The 27,345-nt window shown below is 36.4% G+C and overlaps 1 protein-coding gene across 3 annotated transcripts in view; it reads left to right on the plus strand.

The window, feature by feature from the left end:
• The first annotated feature begins 3,282 nt into the window (after window positions 1–3,282).
• Window positions 3,283–27,345, plus strand: part of LOC112241596 (speckle-type POZ protein-like A) — a 114,043-nt gene continuing 89,980 nt past the window's right edge. The window contains exons 1-6 of one of the 3 annotated variants that reach the window (XM_042320077.1): window positions 3,283–3,507; window positions 4,697–4,853; window positions 10,613–10,733; window positions 11,003–11,124; window positions 11,260–11,411; window positions 11,546–11,673. In XM_042320077.1, the coding sequence (XP_042176011.1) occupies window positions 10,656–10,733; window positions 11,003–11,124; window positions 11,260–11,411; window positions 11,546–11,673 (480 nt within the window). In that variant the 5' untranslated portion in view covers window positions 3,283–3,507; window positions 4,697–4,853; window positions 10,613–10,655. The remainder of the gene's footprint in view (window positions 3,508–4,696; window positions 4,854–10,612; window positions 10,734–11,002; window positions 11,125–11,259; window positions 11,412–11,545; window positions 11,674–27,345) is intronic. The other 2 variants (XM_042320076.1, XM_042320078.1) reach the window with 2 other exon arrangements.

Below are 27,345 nucleotides of genomic sequence, written 5' to 3' on the forward strand. Positions count from 1 at the left end.
AAAGCACAGAGAGCATCATGAAGAACAAGGAACACACCAGGCAGGTCCGAGATACTGTTGTGAAGAAGTTTAAAGCCGGATTTGGATACAAAAAGATTTCCCAAGCTTTAAACATCCCAAGGAGCACTGTGCAAGCAATAATATTGAAATGGAAGGAGTATCAGACCACTGCAAATCTACCAAGACCTGGCCGTCCCTCTAAACTTTCAGCTCATACAAGGAGAAGACTGATCAGAGATGCAGCCAAGAGGCCCATGATCACTCTGGATGAACTGCAGAGATCTACAGCTGAGGTGGGAGACTCTGTCCATAGGACAACAATCAGTCGTATATTGCACAAATCTGGCCTTTATGGAAGAGTGGCAAGAAGAAAGCCATTTCTTAAAGATATCCATAAAAAGTGTGCCACAAGCCACCTGGGAGACACACCAAACATGTGGAAGAAGGTGCTCTGGTCAGATGAAACCAAAATGGAACTTTTTGGCAACAATGCAAAACGTTATGTTTGGTGTAAAAGCAACACAGCTCATCACCCTGACCACACCATCCCCACTGTCAAACATGGTGGTGGCAGCATCATGGTTTGGGCCTGCTTTTCTTCAGCAGGGACAGGGAAGATGGTTAAAATTGATGGGAAGATGGATGGAGCCAAATACAGGACCATTCTGGAAGAAACCCTGATGGAGTCTGCAAAAGACCTGAGACTGGGACGGAGATTTGTCTTCCAACAAGACAATGATCCAAAACATAAAGCAAAATCTACAATGGAATGGTTCAAAAATAAACATATCCAGGTGTTAGAATGGCCAAGTCAAAGTCCAGACCTGAATCCAATCGAGAATCTGTGGAAAGAACTGAAAACTGCTGTTCACGAATGCTCTCCATCCAACCTCACTGAGCTCGAGCTGTTTTGCAAGGAGGAATGGGAAAAAATGTCAGTCTCTCGATGTGCAAAACTGATAGAGACACCCCAAGCGACTTACAGCTGTAATCGCAGCAAAAGGTGGCGCTACAAAGTATTAACTTAAGGGGGCTGAATAATTTTGCACGCCCAATTTTTCAGTTTTTGATTTGTTAAAAAAGTTTGAAATATCCAATAAATGTCGTTCCACTTCATGATTGTGTCCCACTTGTTGTTGATTCTTCACAAAAAAATACAGTTTTATATCTTTATGTTTGAAGCCTGAAATGTGGCAAAAGGTCGCAAAGTTCAAGGGGGCCGAATACTTTCGCAAGGCACTGTAGATACAACATCCTGCTGAAACAAGGATCGTATCGCTCTGTTGTTGAATGGACCAAAAGAGAAACAAATCTTTCCTACTGATGAGTCAACAGGGTCAACAGAAGGTAGGCTTTGAGGGTCAGGTCTTGACATGTTCCTGAATAACATAGCAACACCTGAGGGAATGGCATCTGAAACAATTGCAAAATCTTTAGGTGTTACAATTCTCATAAGTGTTCATTACAACAGTTTTCCTAATGTAATGGGTACGGTGTCTCCAAAGAAAGTTGAAAAGCATCTTGTCTATCTCCTTGCTTATTTTACGGTCAAGATATAAAGATAGAGCACCATATGTTAGTCTAGAGATACCTTCAGCCTTGGTTATTAGGACTCTACCTTTTAAAGATAAGTCCCTCTGTAGCCATTGATTTAGTTTCTTCTGGGGTTTTTTAATAAGAGGGTTAAAATTTAGTAAGCCTCTAGACTTCTGATCCTTTGTAATGGTTATGCCTAAATATGGAAGTTCTTCTTTTACTGGAATACCATAATATGAAGGTGTCACACAATCTTTGACAGCCATGAGTTCACATTTATTAATGTTAAGATATAGACCAGACGCTTTGGAAAAGGATTGTATCACATTGATCGATATGGGAATTTGGTTAGCGTCTTTCAGAAAAAGTGTAGTATCGTCAGCCAGCTGGCTTATAATAATTTATTTACCAGCTATGGAAATACCTTGTACAGGACTATTATTTAAAAAAATTGCAAGAAGTTGGGTGATTAATAAAAACAGGTACGGAGAGATAGGACAACCTTGCCTAATTTCTCTCTTTAACTCAAATCTAGGTGAGGTGCCATATTTCAATTTGATAGAGCTGTTACCATTTGCATAGAGAGTCTTAATAGCCTTACAGAAAAAATCCCCAAAGCCAAGTCTCTCAAGGGAGTGGAAGAGAAACTGATGCTCTACTGTGTCAACTGCTTTATAAAAATCTAAAAATAATATGACGCTATCCTCAGTTATTAGGTCTGAGTAGTCAAGTACGTCTAATACTAGTCTGACATTGTTATAAATATGTCTGTTCCTCATGAAGCCAGACTGTGTTTCATTAATGATTGCATCCAGGACTTCTTTAATTATTTTTGCAAGTAGTGAGGCTAATATCTTATAGTCATTATTAAGAAGACAAATTGGACGGCAGTTATCAACGAGCAGCACTTCTTTTTTAGGTTTAGGTATCAGTGTTATTAACCCCTGACTCATTGTAGGAGGGAGAACATTGTTTTTAATACTCTCTAAATATACTTAGGAAGGGAGCTACTTGTTCAGAAAATAATTGGTAAAATTCTGATGTAATTCCATCAACACCTGGTGATTTATTGTTCTTTAGATGCTTGATAGACTCTATAATCTCTTCAACTTTGATGGGTTCATCATACTGTTTAGATTCTTTATCACTGATAGAGTGAACATTATACATTGAACATTGTTCGTTATTACTGCATTGTCGGAACTAGAAGCACAAGCATTTCGCTACACTCGCATTAACATCTGCTAACCATGTGTATGTGACAAATAAAATTTGATTTGATTTGAACATTATTCAGTGAGTTAAAAAACATATCTGTGGATTCCTGACAGTACGTAGAGCTATACAATTTTCTGTAAAAATTGCTGCAGTATTTAGCCATGAATTTTTGGTCATCTGTAATAACACCATCAATGTTTAACTTATGGATAGTGTTATTTTTAGAGTGAAATTTCTCAAGTCTAAAGAAATAGGATGAATTCTGTTCTCCCTCCCCATCCATTTTTTCCTAGATCTAATAAAGGCTCCTTCTGCTTTTCATTTATATATATTATCCAGTTTATTTTGTGACTCAATTAGTTCCATCTTCTCCTCCCCCAAGAGGTCAGCTGGGGACCTCTGAGAAAGGGAAGTTATCTTAATGATCACCTTTTCCGAGTTGCCAGTTGTTTTGAAAGCGGCACGAGGGCTGAGCAGGATAAAACACACCACAGAAATCACCTGCTGATGACACCAGGAAGTTTGCCATTTCCGCGCACGCGTTGTCTGCAGGGAGAAGCTAGCTGATCTGCCGCCACCACACAAAGCTACAACTAGCCTAGCATGGTAGACTTTGAAAAACATATAGCTATAAATCTTGCGTATCTAGAATGTTTCAAACGCAGTTTTACATTGTTTAGCAAAAGTAACTGATGGGGAAATGAACGGCTGAGATACGATTCGTTGCATTTAGTGGAAGCATGGAAATGAAAGGTTCGTAGTTTAAAAAAAACATTTTTTCCCCCCCATTTCCCCTAGCTAGCTAACCTTTTCCATTAGAATAAGCATTTCGTTGGACCCTAACCATAAAACATTATTATCGAACCAGTCGTGTTGTTCAGTTACCAATCATTGTGTTTGTATTTGAGCATCTGTAACTAGTGTACCAATGGTGGTTGGTACCAGTGTTTCCCAGAATGTGCTGAGGCGCCTTTGTTTCGAAGCCTGATTTTGACCAATCAGATGAACAGTGATTTTAAAGCTGCTGTTAGCTAGCCAGGCCTGGTCAAACATAGCCAGCGTTAGCTAACGCGGCTAACTATACTTCCCTGTTAGCCATTAGTTGTGCCACGGTGTTATTGTTAACGTTAAGTTAGTCAACCAGTTATTTAGTTGCAGTTTTGATAGGGATCTCGCAGAGGAAAACACTATTTAGACGTGAGCTAGCGTGCTATGCTACAGTACATAGTCATAGTACAGCTTCGCCAGTTTACCAAACATTTATCAAGCTAGCTAGTTTAACTAATTTAGAGGGCAGTCTAGATAGCTATTTTGAATCTAGCTGATTTAACGTTAGCTAGCCAACACAAACCACCGATAAAGATGACATCTTCTGGCTGCATATTGTCAAATTAACCGTAGGCGGACAGCAAATACGTTTGTCCTAAAACCAAAGGATGAGCAAAGATAAACTATCCTGCTATATTGTTAGCTGACATGTCAGTAAGGATAAGAGACCGGTCCTTAGCTGGCAAGCTACTTTTGTTTGGAAGATGTGTCACTTATAAAGCAAACTATTTCTCACTGTTCACCAACTGACATTCATAAAGCTTTTAGCTACAATTATGTTTTATGTGGGATCCCAGGTAAACATTAAGTGAACATTTTGAGAGCTAACATCCAGTAACTTTAGCTAGCTAGCTTGCTCAAAACATCAGACTACAGCTGTGTCATTTGACAAGTCCTACATGCTTCTAAGAGATATGACAAGATATATGGAATATAATTATCTTATTCTGACATTATTTATGTTGGTTATTATCAGGGTGTTGGTTGATCTGTAGCCATGTCAGGACACTGCTGCTTTTTGAAAGTCACTTCTTTTTCAGGCCCAGACGACAAAAGTTTTTATTTTTTATTTGTCCCAACAAGTGTCTAATTGTTGGTTATGTTCTTTCCTCAGAGTGGGATCTCCAGACAGCACCATGAAGCAGTCAGTGATAACCTAGGTCCAAGGGAACTCTGATCTCTAACCATTACTTTGATCACCTGTCCTGAGGTGCGTACATGGGATTCCCATCAATAGCATGAAATATAAGCATTCCTATCAACATCTGGTGGTGAGTACAGTACAAGTTCGACAGGTCTGATTTCTTACCAACTTAACGCCATGATAGAAACGTAGTGGATGTGTTACAATGCATATCAAGTTATTCATAGTCTGGTGGATTTTGTATTATATCATCACCAGTCTAAATATGAAGGGTTAGGGATGATGGGTGTGTTTTGTTGTCCTCACCAGTCTAAATAAGAAGGGTTGGGGTTGATGGGTGTGTTTTGTTGTCCTCACCAGTCTAAATAAGAAGGGTTAGGGATGATGGGTGTGTTTTGGTGTCCTCACCAGTCTAAATAAGATGATGGGTGTGTTTTGTTGTCCTCACCAGTCTTAATTAGAATAGTATGCCTGGGCAAATAAGAAGCAAGCAGAAGTTTGAAAGTTTCAGTTGTCACAGGGCAGCTCAACGTCAGTGTTGTCTTCCAGAGCTGTTGAGACATGAAACACAGCTAGATGATGACGAGACTGTTGAGAGGGGTCATAGATTTACTATAAACCGAAGAACCTCTGTCTCTGCAATGATGTCAGTACATTTGGTAGGCTAATAATGACCATCAGAGTGCAGTTTTGGAGAAGCCTAGTTAACAGTCAAGTGGAATTTGACACCAGTGACTCGTGACTGCCGGTGTGGCGGTAACACGGTCACCGTAATAGCCCTAGCCCCTCTCAACAGCCGCGCGACCCCTCTCAACAGCCGCGCCGCGCGACCCCTCTCAACAGCCGCGCCGCGCGACCCCTCTCAACAGCCGCGCCGCGCGACCCCTCTCAACAGCCGCGCCGCGCGACCCCTCTCAACAGCCGCGCGACCCCTCTCAACAGCCGCGCGACCCCTCTCAACAGCCGCGCCGCGCGACCCCTCTCAACAGCCGCGCCGCGCGACCCCTCTCAACAGCCGCGCCGCGCGACCCCTCTCAACAGCCGCGCCGCGCGACCCCTCTCAACAGCCGCGCCGCGCGACCCCTCTCAACAGCCGCGCCGCGCGACCCCTCTCAACAGCCGCGCGACGCCATCTAGCTGTGTTTCATGTGACGAGACGTTGTCTGGGGCTAGGGCTATTACGGTGACCGTGTTACCGCCACACCGGCAGTCATGAGTCACTGGTGTCAAATTCCACTTGACTGTTAACTAGGCTTCTCCAAAACTGCACTCTGATGGTCATTATTAGCCTACCAAATGTACTGACATCATTGCAAATGCAGAGACACAGAGGTTCTTCGGTTTATAGTAAATCTATGAGGTCTTTGATCATGAAATACTATAAATCAACAAGAAGTTGATGCTAGATAGCTAACAATGCCCGAAAAGCCTTTGTGCAAACAAACTTACAGAAGTAATCAAGGCACTCATATAGTGGAAAAATGTAAAAGCCTATATTGTTTTACGGCTTATGCATGGCAAGAATAAAAATTAAAGAACACAGACGTGTTGTCTACAACAGCCTTCATCAGGGTGTCAAAGAATAGGAGTGGACAGAAAGTATTCACACTCCTTGGCTTTTTCCACATTTTGTTACAAGGTGGGATTAAAATGGATTTAATTGTAAAAAATAATAATTGAACGATCAAATCAAATCAAATTTTATTTGTCACATACACATGGTTAGCAGATGTTAATGCGAGTGTAGCGAAATGCTTGTGCTTCTAGTTCCGACAGTGCAGTAATAACCAACAAGTAATCTAACTAACAATTCCAAAACTACTGTCTTATACACAGTGTAAGGGGATAAAGAATATGTACATAAGGATATATGAATGAGTGATGGTACAGAGCAGCATAGGCAAGATACAGTAGATGGTATCGAGTACAGTATATACATATGAGATGAGTATGTTAACAAAGTGGCATAGTTAGTGGTTAGTGATACATGTATTACATAAGGATGCAGTCGATGATATAGAGTACAGTATATACATATGCATATGAGATGAATAATGTAGGGTAAGTAACATTATATAAGGTAGCATTGTTTAAAGTGGCTAGTGATATATTTACATCATTTCCCATCAATTCCCATTATTAAAGTGGCTGGAGTTGAGTCAGTGTCAGTGTGTTGGCAGCAGCCACTCAATGTTAGTGGTGGCTGTTTAACAGTCTGATGGCCTTGAGATAGAAGCTGTTTTTCAGTCTCTCGGTCCCAGCTTTGATGCACCTGTACTGACCTCGCCTTCTGGATGATAGCGGGGTGAACAGGCAGTGGCTCGGGTGGTTGATGTCCTTGATGATCTTTATGGCCTTCCTGTAACATCGGGTGGTGTAGGTGCCCGGGAGGGCAGGTAGTTTGCCCCCGGTGATGCGTTGTGCAGACCTCACTACCCTCTGGAGAGCCTTACGGTTGAGGGCGGAGCAGTTGCCGTACCAGGCGGTGATACAGCCCGCCAGGATGCTCTCGATTGTGCATCTGTAGAAGTTTGTGAGTGCTTTTGGTGACAAGCTGAATTTCTTCAGCCTCCTGAGGTTGAAGAGGCGCTGCTGCGCCTTCTTCACGATGCTGTCTGTGTGAGTGGACCAATTCAGTTTGATGTGTATGCCGAGGAACTTAAAACTTGCTACCCTCTCCACTACTGTTCCATCGATGTGGATAGGGGGGTGTTTGCTCTGCTGTTTCCTGAAGTCCACAATCATCTCCTTAGTTTTGTTGACGTTGAGTGTGAGGTTATTTTCCTGACACCACACTCCGAGGGCCCTCACCTCCTCCCTGTAGGCCGTCTCGTCGTTATTGGTAATCAAGCCTACCACTGTTGTGTCGTCCGCAAACTTGATGATTGAGTTGGAGGCGTGCGTGGCCACGAAGTCGTGGGTGAACAGGGAGTACAGGAGAGGGCTCAGAACGCACCCTTGTGGGGCCCCAGTGTTGAGGATCAGCGGGGAGGAGATGTTGTTGCCTACCCTCACCACCTGGGGGCGGCCCGTCAGGAAGTCCAGTACCCAGTTGCACAGGGCGGGGTCGAGACCCAGGGTCTCGAGCTTGATGACGAGCTTGGAGGGTACTATGGTGTTGAATGCCGAGCTGTAGTCGATGAACAGCATTCTCACATAGGTATTCCTCTTGTCCAGATGGGTTAGGGCAGTGTGCAGTGTGGTTGAGATTGCATCGTCTGTGGACCTATTTGGGCGGTAAGCAAATTGGAGTGGGTCTAGGGTGTCAGGTAGGGTGGAGGTGATATGGTCCTTGACTAGTCTCTCAAAGCACTTCATGATGACGGATGTGAGTGCTACGGGGCGGTAGTCGTTTAGCTCAGTTACCTTAGCTTTCTTGGGAACAGGAACAATGGTGGCCCTCTTGAAGCATGTGGGAACAGCAGACTGGTATAGGGATTGATTGAATATGTCCGTAAACACACCGGCCAGCTGGTCTGCGCATGCTCTGAGGGCGCGGCTGGGGATGCCGTCTGGGCCTGCAGCCTTGCGAGGGTTAACACGTTTAAATGTCTTACTCACCTCGGTTGCAGTGAAGGAGAGACTTCATGTTTTCGTTGCAGGCCGTGTCAGTGGCACTGTATTGTCCTCAAAGCGGGCAAAAAAGTTATTTAGTCTGCCTGTGAGCAAGACATCCTGGTCCGTGACTGGGCTGGATTTCTTCCTGTAGTCCGTGATTGACTGTAGACCCTGCCACATGCCTCTTGTGTCTGAGCCGTTGAATTGAGATTCTACTTTGTCTCTGTACTGACGCTTAGCTTGTTTGATAGCCTTGCGGAGGGAATAGCTGCACTGTTTGTATTCGGTCATGTTACCAGACACCTTGCCCTGATTAAAAGCAGTGGTTCGCGCTTTCAGTTTCACGCGAATGCTGCCATCAATCCACGGTTTCTGGTTAGGGAATGTTTTAATCGTTGCTATGGGAACGACATCTTCAAAGCACGTTCTAATGAACTCGCACACCGAATCAGCGTATTCGTCAATGTTGTTATCTGACGCAATACGAAACATCTCCCAGTCCACGTGATGGAAGCAGTCTTGGAGTGTGGAGTCAGCTTGGTCGGACCAGCGTTGGACAGACCTCAGCGTGGGAGCCTCTTGTTTTAGTTTCTGTCTGTAGGCAGGGATCAACAAAATGGAGTTGTGGTCAGCTTTTCCGAAAGGGGGGCGGGGCAGGGCCTTATATGCGTCGCGGAAGTTAGAGTAACAATGATCCAAGGTCTTTCCACCCCTGGTTGCGCAATCGATATGCTGATAAAATTTAGGGAGTCTTGTTTTCAGATTAGCCTTGTTAAAATCCCCAGCTACAATGAATGCAGCCTCCGGATAAATGGTTTCCAGTTTGCAGAGAGTTAAATAAAGTTCGTTCAGAGCCATCGATGTGTCTGCTTGGGGGATATATACGGCTGTGATTATAATCGAAGAGAATTCTCTTGGTAGATAATGCGGTCTACATTTGATTGTGAGGAATTCTAAATCAGGTGAACAGAAGGATTTGAGTTCCTGTATGTTTCTTTCATCACACCATGTCACGTTAGCCATAAGGCATACGCCCCCGCCCCTCTTCTTACCAGAAAGATGTTTGTCTCTGTCGGCGCGATGCGTGGAGAAACCCGTTGGCTGCACCGCCTCGGATAGCGTCTCTCCAGTGAGCTATGTTTCCGTGAAGCAAAGAACGTTACAGTCTCTGATGTCCCTCTGGAATGCTACCCTTGCTCGGATTTCATCAACCTTGTTGTCAAGAGACTGGACATTGGCAAGAAGAATGCTAGGGAGTGGTGCACGGTGTGCCCGTCTCCGGAGTCTGACCAGAAGACCGCCTCGTTTCCCTCTTTTTCAGAGTCGTTTTTTGGGTCGCTGCATGGGATCCACTCCGTTGTCCTGTTTGTAAGGCAGAACACAGGATCCGCGTCGCGAAAAACATATTCTTGGTCGTACTGATGGTGAGTTGACGCTGATCTTACAGTCGAGAAGAACTACTGAATATATGTAATGAAACCTAAGATGACCTGGGGTACTAATGTAAGAAATAACACGTAAAAAAACAAAAAACTGCATAGTTTCCTAGGAACGCGAAGCGAGGCGGCCATCTCTGTTGGCGCCGGAAGTGATGCACTTAGCAAGTTGCTAATAAACTCGCTCACCGAATCAGCGTATTCGTCAATGTTGTTTTTTGACGCAATGCGGAACATATCCAGTCCACGTGATCGACGCTATCTTGAAGCGTGGAATCAGATTGGTCGGACCAGTGTTGAACAGACTTGAGCACGGGAGCTTCCTGTTTTAGTCTCTGTCTATTGGCTGGAAGCAACAATATCAGGACCTAACATAAGGAAGACTCAGAATTATCATTCTGTTCTGAAAGACAAAATTTTCTTTATCATGTTTCTTTAGACCTTTGTGAAGGTGTAGGTTATATTAAATAGACTTTTTATAATGTAGATATTCCAAAGTTTTGCATCAGCGGCTTGTGTGCGTGGAAGCCAGAGATGTGCATGTGTTAATTAACGGCCAATTACAGTTATTTGCTTCACTAGCTGACAAAATGCACTGACTACCACGTCCCTAATCTGGACTGCCTTGTACTAACAGTCAAAAATAGATCAATATTAAAATGTTTCCCTGTTGTTGGTGGCTAGGCTATCAATTGTTGTTAAATAGAACTCTGTAACATCCCAGTGCCATCTCTCTCATCCCCCCTCTAGCCCTTGTTCCTTAGCCTCTAACCTGGTTTCAGCAGAATTTTGTGACTTCATCTGATGTGGTAATGGAGTGCTGGTGGCCCAGTCTGATGTTTGGTTGAGAAGGTTGTTTATTAGTCTTAACCTCTCCTCTGCTCCCCTGTAGGAAAGGTTAAGTGTTAAAGCTGCTGCTGAGGGGGAAGCTGGCCATGTCACGGGTTCCTACCCCTCCTCCACCAGGGGACATGTCTACTGGACCTGTGGCAGAGAGCTGGTGTTACACACAGGTAGGGGTGCCTGTTTCTGCCCGCCTCTGCCGGTCTGCCCGCCTCTGCCGGTCTCCTGTCTGTCCGCCCCCCTCTGTCTGTCTGGATGCCCATGGCAGAAATCTAGGGTAGATTAGTTCACTGGGTCTGCCGATCACCATTGATTGTTTGGCTTTATATTTCATTTTGGCATTTTCTCTTTCTGTATTAGATGTTTTATTTTAGCTTTTGTCAACAGGCTGTCTTTTGAAATGGATGGAAGCGTTGTGATTGTTGCCTTTTTGTTTCAGGTGAAAGTAGTCAAGTTCTCCTACATGTGGACCATCAACAACTTCAGTTTCTGTAGAGAGGAGATGGGGGAGGTCTTAAAGAGTTCCACCTTCTCTTCTGGACCCACCGACAAGATGAAATGGTAAACTTTATTAACATTTACTGTGTTACTACTGTCACCAATTCATTATAGCGTCAATGCTTTATGTCAGGAAACTTGTGGGTAATTATGACTGGATCTGGCTGTACCAGGAGAAATGTTCTGTTTCCTGCCCAGGTGTCTGAGAGTCAACCCAAAAGGACTGGATGATGAAAGCAAAGATTATCTGTCGCTGTATTTACTACTTGTTAGTTGTCCAAAAAGTGAAGTCAGAGCAAAGTTCAAGTTTTCCTTATTGAACACTAAAAGAGAAGAGACTAAAGCTATGGGTTAGTAACAAACCAGACAGTCTACAACTATATTACTTTAAGGAAATCACCATTCAAATAATATACTATTTCTTGTATTCTCCTAGTTAGAGCCTTATAGACACTGTGTTCTGGATTCTTCCTCCTCCCTGCAGAAAGCCAAAGAGCCTATCGGTTTGTCCAGGGGAAGGACTGGGGCTTCAAGAAGTTCATTAGAAGAGATTTCCTGCTTGATGACGGCAACGGGTTGTTACCTGATGACAAGCTCACCCTGTTCTGTGAGGTAACAGTCTACATGGACTTAGTATCACTGTACACACACACACACACACACAATCACTGTTATACACACACACACACACACACACAATCACTGTTATACACACACACACACATACACACACAATCACTGTTATACACACACACACACACACACACAATCACTGTTATACACACACACACACACACACACACAATCACTGTTATATACACACACACACACACACACACACACACACACACAATCACTGTTATACACACACACACACACACACACACAATCACTGTTATACACACACACACACACACACACAATCACTGTTATACACACACACACACACACAATCACTGTTATACACACACACACACACACACACACAATCACTGTTATATACACACACACACACACACACACACACACACAATCACTGTTATACACACACACACACAATCACTGTTATACACACACACACACACACACAATCACTGTTATACACACACACACACACACACAATCACTGTTATACACACACACACACACACACACAATCACTGTTATACACACACACACACACACAATCACTGTATATACACACACACACACACAATCACTGTTATACACACACACACACACACAATCACTGTTATACACACACACACACACACACACACACACAATCACTGTTATACACACACACACACACACACACACACAATCACTGTTATATACACACACACACACACACAATCACTGTTATACACACACACACACACACACAATCACTGTTATACACACACACACACACACAATCACTGTTATACACACACACACACATACACACACAATCACTGTTATACACACACACACACACACACACACACAATCACTGTTATACACACACACACACACACACACACAATCACTGTTATATACACACACACACACACACACACACACACACACACACAATCACTGTTATACACACACACACACACACACACAATCACTGTTATACACACACACACACATACACACACAATCACTGTTATACACACACACACACACACAATCACTGTTATACACACACACACACACACACACACAATCACTGTTTTATATACACACACACACACACACACACACACACACACACAATCACTGTTATACACACACACACACAATCACTGTTATACACACACACACACACACAATCACTGTTATACACACACACACACAATCACTGTTATACACACACACACAATCACTGTTATACACACACACACACACACAATCACTGTTATACACACACACACACACACACAATCACTGTTACACACACACACACACACATTAATCACTGTTATACACACACACACACACACACAATCACTGTTATACACACACACACACACACACAATCACTGTTATACACACACACACACAATCACTGTTATACACACACACACACACACACACACACACACACACACACACACATCACTGTTATACACACACACACACACACACAATCACTGTTATACACACACACACACACACAATCACTGTTATACACACACACACACACACACAATCACTGTATACACACACACACACACACACAATCACTGTTATACACACACACACACACACACAATCACTGTTATACACACACACACACACACACAATCACTGTTATACACACACACACACACACACACAATCACTGTTATACACACACACACACACACACACAATCACTGTTACACACACACACACACACACAATCACTGTATACACACACACACACACACACAATCACTGTTATACACACACACACACACACACACACACACAATCACTGTTATACACACACACACACACACACACAATCACTGTTATACACACACACACACACACAATCACTGTTATACACACACACACACACACACACAATCACTGTTATACACACACACACACAATCACTGTTATACACACACACACACACAATCACTGTTATACACACACACACACACAATCACTGTTATACACACACACACACACACACACAATCACTGTTATACACACACACACACACACACACACAATCACTGTATACACACACACACACACAATCACTGTTATACACACACACACACACACAATCACTGTTACACACACACATTATTAATCACTGTTATACACACACACACATTAATCACTGTCAAACACACACACACACAATCACTGTCACACACACACAATCATTGTCACACACACACACAATCATTGTCACACACACACACATTATTAATCATTGTCACACACACACACACACAATCATTGCCACACACACACAATCACTGTCACACACACACACACAATCATTGTCACACACACACACACACAATCATTGCCACACACACACAATCACTGTCACACACACACACACAATCACTGTCACACACACACACACACACACACACAATCACTGTCACACACACACACACAATCACTGTTACACACACACACACACATAATCACTGTTACACACACAATCACTGTTACACACACACACACAATCACTGTTACACACACAATCACTGTTACACACACACACACACAATCACTGTTACACACACACAATCACTGTTACACACACACAATCACTGTTACACACACACACACACACACACAATCACTGTCAAACACACACACACAATCACTGTCAAACACACACACACATAATCACTGTTACACACACACATTAATCACTGTCAAACAAAACACACACACATCACTGTCACACACACACACACAATCACTGTCACACACACACACACACACAATCACTGTTACACACACACACACACATAATCACTGTTACACACACACACACAATCACTGTTACACACACACACAATCACTGTCACACGCACACACACACAATCACTGTCACACACACACACACACACACACATTAACAATCACTGTCACACACACAATCACTGTCACACACACACACACATTAATCACTGTCACACATTATTAATCACACAATCACTGTCACACACACACACACACAATCACACACACAATCACACACATCACACAATCACTGTTACACACACACAACACACACACACACACAATCACTTCACACACACAATCACTGTTGTCACACACACATAATCACTGTCACACACACACACACAATCACTGTTACACACACACACACATAATCACTGTTACACACACACGCTGTCACACACACGCACACACAATCACTGTTACACACACACACACACACAAAATCACTGTCACACACACATAATCACTGTTACACACACAATCACTGTTACACACACACATAATCACTGTTACACACACACGCTGTCACACACACGCACACACAATCACTGTTACACACACACACACACAATCACTGTTATATACACACACACAATCACACACACACACACAATCACTGTTACACACACACACACACACAATCACTGTTACACACACAATCACTGTTACACACACACAATCACTGTTACACACACACAATCACTGTTACACACACACACAATCACTGTTACACACACACACACAATCACTGTTACACACACACACACACAATCACTGTTACACACACACACAATCACTGTTTACACAATCACTTACACACACACACACAATCACTGTTACACACACACACACACAATCACTGTTACACACACACACACACATAATCACTGTTACACACACACACAATCACTGTCACACACACGCACACACAATCACTGTTACACACACACACACACAATCACTGTTATACACACACACACACACAATCACTGTTATATACACACGCACACACACACACACACACAATCACTGTTATATACACACGCACACACACACACACACACACAATCACTGTTACACACACACACACACTGTTCACTGTTACACAATCACTGTCACACACACAATCACTGTTATATACACACACACACAATCACTGTTACATACACACACACACACAATCACTGTTATATACACACACACAATCACTGTTATATACACACACACACAATCACTGTTATACACACAATCACTGTTATACACACACACACACACAATCACTGTTATACACACACACACACACACAATCACTGTTATACACACACACACACACACACACATCACAATCACACACACACACACACACACACACACACACACACACACAATCACTGTTATACACACACACACACAATCACTGTTATACACACACACAATCACTGTTATACACACACACACACAATCACTGTTATACACACACACACACACAATCACTGTTATACACACACACACACAATCACTGTTATACACACACACACACACAATCACTGTTATACACACACACACACACACACACAATCACTGTTATACACACACACACACAATCACTGTTATACACTGTTACACACACAATACTGTTACACACACACACACACACACACACAATCACTGTTATACACACACACACACACAATCACTGTTATATACACACACACACACACAATCACTGTTATACACACACACACACACACAATCACTGTTATACACACACACAATCACTGTTATACACACACACAATCACTGTTATACACACACACACACACACACAATCACTGTTATACTGTTACACACACACACACAATCACTGTTATACACACACACAATCACAATCACACATTATACACACACAATCACTGTCACACACACACACAATCATTGTTACACACACACACAACATTGTTATACACACACACACACACAATTAATTATTGTTACACATTATTACACAATCATTGTTACATATACATACAACATTGTTACATTAATCACTGTCACTGTTGTTACACACACACACAATCACTGTCACACACACACACACACAATCACTGTTACACACACACACACAATCACACCCTAATCACTGTTACACACAATCACTGTTGCACACACACACAATCACTGTTACACACACAATCACACAACACACACACACAATCACTGTTTACACACACACACAATCACTGTTACACACACAATCACTGTTACACACACACACACATTACACAATCACTGTCAAACACACACATTAATCACTAATTCACACACACAATCACTGTCAAACACACACAATCACTGTCACACACACACACACACAATCACTGTTACACACATATTACACACAATCATTATTAATTACACACATATTACAATCACTGTTCACACACACATATTATTACATTAATTACTGTTACATTCATTATTATTATTACTGGTTACATTACAATTACTGTTACAACATACTGTCACATTACATAATTATTATTATTACATTAATTACTGTTGTCATATTATTACATTACATCACACAATTACTGGTTACATTACATTATTATTATTAATCACATTATTATTAATTACACTATTTCTATTAATCACTGTCACACACACATATTATCATTAAATACATTATTATTACATATTATTACAATCACTGTCACACACAATCACTGTCACACACATTACACAATTACTGTTACACACACACACATTAATCACTGTTATATTACATACGCTGTCACACACACACACACACAATCACTGTTACACACACACACAAAACACTGTCACACACACACACACAATCACTGTTATACACACACACGCTGTCACACACACGCACACAATCACTGTTACACACACACACACACAATCACTGTTATATACACACACACACACACACACACAATCACTGTTACACACACACACACACAATCACTGTTACACACACAATCACTGTTACACACACACACAATCACTGTCACACAATCACTGTTACACACACACACACAATCACTGTTACACACACACAATCACTGTTACACACACACACAATCACTGTTATATACACACACACACACAATCACTTACACACACACACACACAATCACTGTTACACACACACACAATCACTGTTACACACACACACAATCACTGTTTACACACACACACAATCACTGTTACACACACACACACACATAATCACTGTTATTATTACGCTGTCACACACACGCACACACAATCACTGTTACACACACACACACACAATCACTGTTATATACACACGCATTACACACACACACAATCACTGTTATATACACGCACACACACACACACACACAATCACTGTACACACACACACACACACAATCACTGTCACACACACACACAATCACTGTTATATACACACACACACAATCACTGTTATATACACACACACACAATCACAGTTATATACACACACACACAATCACTGTTATATACACACACACACACAATCACTGTTATATACACACACACACAATCACTGTTATATACACACACACACACACAATCACTGTTATATACACACACACACACAATCACTGTTATATACACACACACACACACACAATCACTGTTATATACACACACACACAATTGTTATATACACACACACACACACAATCACTGTTATATACACACACACACACACACAATCACTGTTATATACACACACACACACACAATCACTGTTATTACACACACACACACAATCACTGTTACTATTATTACACACATATTAAATCACTGTTACATTACATAATTACACACATTATCACTGTCAAACATTGTTACACACATTATTAATTATTGTTATATACATATTATTACACACACATAATTATTGTTACATTATTATTATTGTTACATTATTATTAATTATTATTTATTATTATTACAATTATTGTTATATATATTATTATTATTAATTATTACTGTTATATATATTATTAATTATTGTTGCTATTACTTATTACATACATAATTATTATTAAATAATTATTATTAATTACATTAATCATTGTTAAATAATACATTATTATAATTATTATTATATTATTGTTATTATTATTAATTATTATTATTATTATTATTAATTACTTGTTACATATTATTATAATTACATATAAATTATTATTATTATTAATTACTTGTTAATATATTATTATTAATTACTAATTTATAATTACATATTAATTACTTGTTAAATACATAATTATTATATACATAATTAAATATTATTATTATTAATTACTAGTTGTTATATTATTATTAATAATTATTGTTACATATTATTAATTACTATTAATTATATTTATATTATTATTATTATTATAATTATTTTGTTACATATTATTATTATTATTTACATATTATTATTATATTATTATTATTATTATTAATTACATTGTTACATATTAATTATTATTATTACATATTATTAATTACTGTTACATTATTATTATATTATTATTAATTACTTGGGTTACATATACATATTATAATTATTATTATTATTAATTAAATTGTCACATTATTATATTAATTACTAAGTCATATTATTATTATAATTACTGTTATTACATATTATTAATTATTAATTACTGTTACACATTATTATTATTATTAATTACTGTTACATAATTATTATTATTAATTACTACATATTATTAATTACTGTTATTATTATTATTATTAATTACTTTGTTATATTATTATTATTACTTACGCATATTCATTAATTACATTACATACATTACAATTATTATTATTAATTACATATTACATTAATTAATACTGTTAATTACTATTATTAATTACAATTACATATTATTATTACACACTTTGTTACATACATTATTAATTACTAATTACATTACATACATTACAATCACTGCTTACATTGTTACATACACATAAATCACTGTTACATTATTATTATTAATTTAATTACTGTTATATTACATATTATTATTATTAATTACTGTTATACACACACACACATTACACAATTACTGTTTACACATTATTATTAATCACTGTTATATTACATTACAAATCACTGTTACATTATTATATTATTATTACATACACAATTATTGTTACATATATATTACAATTATTATTAATTATTAATCACTATTATTATTATATAATTACTTGTTGCTATATTATTACAATCATTGTTATATTATTATTATTATTATTATTCATTATTATACATTGTTATATTATTACATAATTACTGTTGTCACATTACGCATAACGCTGTTACATACACGCACACACAATCACTGTTATATTACACACACAATCACTGTTATTACACACACACACACATACAGTTATATTGTTACACACAATCACTGTTATATACACACACACACACACACACACACACACAACACTGTTATATCACATGTTTATACACACAATCACTGTTATATATTATTACATACACACACACAATCACTGTTATATCACACACAACACAATCACTGTTATATACACACACACACACAATCACTGTTATATACACACACATTATTAACAATCACTGTTATATATTATTATTATTATTATTATTAATCACTGTTATATACATATTAATAATCACTGTTATATATTATTATTATTATTACATATTATTATTATTATTACATTGTTATTATTACATACACTGTAATTACACATATTACACACTCACTGTTATATATTACACACACACACACAACGCTGTTACACAACACACACACACAATCACTGTTATATACACACAATTACAATCACTGTTATATACACATACACACACAATCACTGTTATATACACACACACACACACAATCACTGTTATATACACACACACAATTACATAATCACTGTTATATACACACACACAATCACTGCTATATACACACACACACACACATCATTGTTACACACACATTAAATCACTGTTATACACACACACATTATTAATCACTGTTACACACACACATTACACACATGTTAATTACTGTTAAATATTATCATTATCACTGTTATTAATCACTGTTATATTATTCTATTATTATAATTATTGTTATATTATTATATTATTAATCACTGTTATATTAAATTATTATTACTTATTAATTACTTGTTAAATAAATATTATTATATAATTACTAATTCGTTATTACATATTATTAATTAATTATTGTTACATACATATTATTATTAATTACTGTTACATATTACATATTATTATTACTATTATTAATCATTATTATTATTATTAATTACACACATAATTATTGTCATAATTACTGTTAAATACATATATTATTATTAATCACTGTTAAATATTATTATTATTAATTACTGTTAGTATATTACATATTATTATTATTATTAATTACTGTTACATATATATTATTATTATTATTATTACATACACACATATTATTATTATTATTAATTATTATTATTATTAATCACTGTTACATACACAATTGTTATATTATTATTATTAATCATTGTTATATTATTATTAATTACTTGTTTCATATTATTATTATTACTTTATATTATTATTATTATAATTATTAATTAAATTATATTATTATTATTAATTACTGTTAATACTTACACATAATCATTGTTAACATAAATATTATTATTGTTAATTACATATATTACATAACGCTTGTCGTTATTACATATTATTATTATTATTAATTACTACATAATCATTGTTATTATTATTATTACATAATTATTATTAATTACTCTAATTACATATTAATTACTGTTATATTATTATTATAATCACTGTTATATTACATAATTACTAATTACTATTACATATTATTATTCACTGTCACACATATTACACATTAATCACTGTTACACATACATTACATTAATCACTGTTATATTATTATTATTATTATTACAATTACTGTTACATATTATTATTAATTACTGTTATATTATTACATTATTATTATTAATTACTATTATTATATTATTATTATACATATTAATTATTGTTATATTACATAATACTGTTATTACATTACAATCACTGTTACATACATAATTATTATTAATCACATTGTCACACACATAATTATTATCATTATTATAATTACACACATATTATCACTAATTATATACATATATACATTACAATACTGTTATATTATATATTACAATCACTGTTACATTATTATTATTAATCATTGTTATATACACACTTGTTACATACATATACATTATTAATACATTGTTACATATTATTAAATCACTGTTATACACATAATTATTGTTACATTAATTACTTGTTACATATTACATATATTACATAATTATTGTTACATTATATTATTATTATTATAATTATTATTATTAATTATTATTACATATTACATAATTATTGTTAATTATTACATACAATATTATTATTATTATTATTATTAATTACTTATTATTACATATTATTATAATTACTATTATTATTATTATTATTAACAATCATTGTTATATTATTATTATTATTATTATTATTATAATTACATTACACACACAATCACTGTTATACACACACATTACATTAATCACTGTTATATACATTAACACAAAATATTGTTACATATTATAACAATACACTGTTACACATTATTATTACACAATCACTGTTATTACATATTACACACAATCACTGTTATACACACACATACACAATCACTGTTATACACACACAAAATCACTGTTGCTATTACACAATCACTGTTACACACAATTACACAATCACTGTTATATAACATTAATCATTGTTATCATTATTAATCACTGTTACATTACACATTACACACATAATCACTGTTACATTATTATTAATTATTAATCACTGTTATATTATATATATTACAAAATTACTGTCACATTACATAATCACTGTGTTATTACATACACTAATTGTTACATATACATAACACAATCACTGTTATATTATTATTAATCACTTGTTACATGTTATTATTATTATTACACAATCACTGTTACATTATTACAATCACATTGTTACATACACACAATCACTGTTACATTACACACACACAATCACTATTATTATTAAATAAATAATCACTGTTATATTATTATCATTAATTACTTGTTACATATTATTATAATTATTGTTATTACATACATTATTAATTACTTTATATATTATTACAATCACTGTTACATTACATATATTACATTAATTACTGTTATTATATTACACACACATTAATCACTGTTACATACACACATACACGCACACATTAATTACTTGTTATATTACATATTAATCACTGTTATATACATTACATATTACACAATCACTGTTATATATAATTACACACACAATCACTGTTATATAATTACACACAATCATTATTATTATTATTATATACACATTATTATTATTAATTGTTACATATTACATCATTAATTACTGTATACACATATTATTAATTACTGCACACACACATACAATCACTGTTATACACATTACACACAATCACTGTTATATATTACACACACAATCACTGTTAATACACACATTATAATCACTGTTATATATATTGGGTTACACACAATCACTGTTATATACACACACACACACACAATCACTGTTAATATTACATAACACTTGTTATCACTGTTATATTACATAACACAATCATTGTTATATACACACACAATCACTGTTATATTACAATTACTACACACAATCACTGTTATATTACATACACAATCACTGTTATATACACACACACACACACAATCACTGTTATATACACACACACACACAATCACTGTTATACACACACACACAATCACTGTTATACACACACACACACACACACAATCACTGTTACACACATACACACATCATTATACACACATTATTACACAATCACTGTTATATTACATACACAATCACTGTTATATATTATTATTATTATTAATTACTGTTATTACACAACATATTATTAACAATCACTGTTATAGTACACATTATATATATACATAATTATTGTTATTATATTACTTATTATTAATTACACATTACATATTACACATTAATTACATAATTATTGTTATACATTATTATCATATTATTATTATACACACATTATTACATTACACACAATTGTTTAATTACATAACAATTGTTACAATCACTTATTATTATTAATTACACAATCACTGTTTACATATACTATTACATATTATCTAATTACTGTTACACATATAATTATTGTTATAATCACTGTTATTATTACATACACATAATTACTGTTACACACACACAATCATTGTTATATTACACACACAATTACTGTTATATATTACACATACACAATACTGTTAAACACACACATTAATTACTATTAATTACACCATTATCATCATTACAAATTAAACACACACAACACACACTGTTACACACACACACACATAATTATATTACACACATTACAAATCACACACACACACACACAATCACTGTTATACACATACACACACACACACAATCACTGTTATACACACATTACAGTCACAATCACTGTTATACACACACAATCACTTCACACATATTACATATAATCACTGTTACATTACACACACAATTACTACATTAATTACATAATTACTGTTACATAATAACACATTAATTTACACATATCACAATCACTGTCATTACACACACATTACATACACAATCACTGTCATATTACATATTATTAATCACTGTTATTATTATTATTATTATTATTACACACAATCACTGTTAATATTATTATTACTAATTACTGTTATATTCACATATCACATTACAATCACTGTCACACACACACACAATCAACACAAAATCACTGTCACACACACACACAATCACTGTCACACACACACACACTTAATCACTGTTACACACACACAATCACACACACACACACACAATCACTGTCACACACACATAATCACTGTTACACACACACAATCACTGTTACACACACACACAATCACTGTTACACACACACACACACAATCACTGTTACACACACAATCACTGTTAATTCACACAACACTGTTACACATTACACAATCACTGTTACACACACACACAATCACTGTTACACATAAATATTACACACACACACAATTCACTGTTTACACACACATAATCACTGTTACACACACACACACATAATCACTGTAATTACTTGTTACACACACACATAATCATTGTTATACACATTAATCACTGTTTACACACACGCACACAATCACTGTTATACACACACACACACAAAATCACTGTTATACATACACACACACACAATCACTGTTATACACACACACACAATCACTGTTATACACACACACACACACATAATCACTGTATACACACACATAATCACTGTCACACACACACACACACAATCACTGTTATACACACACACACACAATCACTGTTATATACACACCATCACTGTTATTACACATTAATCACTGTTATATCACACACACACACAATTACTGTTACACATATTATTACACAATTATTATTACACACACAATCACTGTTATATTATTACATTACACAATCACTGTTACACACACACACATTAATCACTGTTACACACACACACAATCACTGTTATAATACACACACAATCACTGTTACACAACACACACACACAATCACTTATTACAACACACACAATCACTAGTTACACACACACACACACAATCACTGTTATACACACACACACACACAATCACTGTTACACACATTATTATAATCACTGTTACATTACACACACACACTGTCACACACACAATCACTGTTACACACATCACACACAACACTGTTACACACACACACAATCACTGTCATACACACACACACACAATCACTGTTACACACACACACACACACACACAATCACTGTTTATACACACACACACACAATCACTGTTATACACACACACACACACACACACAATCACTGTTATACACACACACACACACAATCACAACACTATTAACATATAATCACACACACACACACAATCACTGTTATACACACACACACTAAGTTGTTATACATATTATTACAATTACTGTTATATTACACATTACACACACATAATCATTGTTATTATTACTGTTAATTACATACATACACATAATTACTGTTATATTACTATTACATTATTAAAATCACTGTTACATACATACAATTACTGTTACATTACACATATTACAATTATTGTTATATTACATAATTACACACATAATTACTTACACACACACACAATCACTGTTATATTACACACTAATCACTGTTATTAATACACTGTTTACACATTACACACACAATCACTGTTTATACACACACAATCACACACAATCACACACACACACACAATCACACACACACACACAATCACTGTTACACACACACAATCACACACACACACACACAATCACTGTTACACACTACACACACACGCTGTCACACACACACACACACAATCACTGTTACACACACACACACACACACACAATCACTGTTATATATACACACACAATCACTGTTACACACAATCATTATTATGAATTACTTGTTACTACACATACACACACACAATCACTGTTACACACATTACACATAATCACTGTTATAATACATTGTCATATTACACACACAGTCACACAATCACTGTTACATACACACACACAATCACTGTCAAACACACACACATTAATCACTGTTACACACACACACAATCACTGTTGCACACACACAATCACTGTCACACACACACACACACATATAATTCATTGTCACACAACACACACACACAATCATTAACAATTACTGTTACACACACATAATCACTGTCACACACACATCACACAATACACACACACACACACACACAATCACTGTTGGCACACACACACACACACACACACAAAATCACTGTTACACACACACACACACACACAATCACTGTTCACACACACACAATAATCACACACACACACAATCACTGTACGCTGTCACACACACACACACACAATCACTGTTACACACACACACAATCACTGTTAAACACACACACACACACAATCACTGTTACACACACACACACACACAATCACTGTTACATTACACAAAATCACTGTTACAATCATACACACACACAATCACTGTATACACACACACACACAATCACTGTTATATACACACACACACAATCACTGTTACACACACACACACAATCACTGTTAAACACATTAACACTGTTATACATATTAATAATCACTTTCATAATTACTAGCTAACATACACACACAATCACACACACACATTATTATTAACACAATCATTGTTACACACACACACACACAATCACTGTCACACAACACACAAATCACTACACACTCACACACACACACAATCACTGTTCACACGCACAAAATCACTATTAACACACACAATCATCACACACAATCACTGTTACACACACACACACACATTACTGTTACATAACACACACACATTAATACTGTTATATAATCACTGTTCACACACACACACACAATCATGTTACACACACACACACAATCACTTGTTACACACACACACACACACA

Source organism: Oncorhynchus tshawytscha, linkage group LG03 (genome assembly GCF_018296145.1).
Source record: "Oncorhynchus tshawytscha isolate Ot180627B linkage group LG03, Otsh_v2.0, whole genome shotgun sequence".
Taxonomy (NCBI): Eukaryota; Metazoa; Chordata; class Actinopteri; order Salmoniformes; family Salmonidae; genus Oncorhynchus; species Oncorhynchus tshawytscha.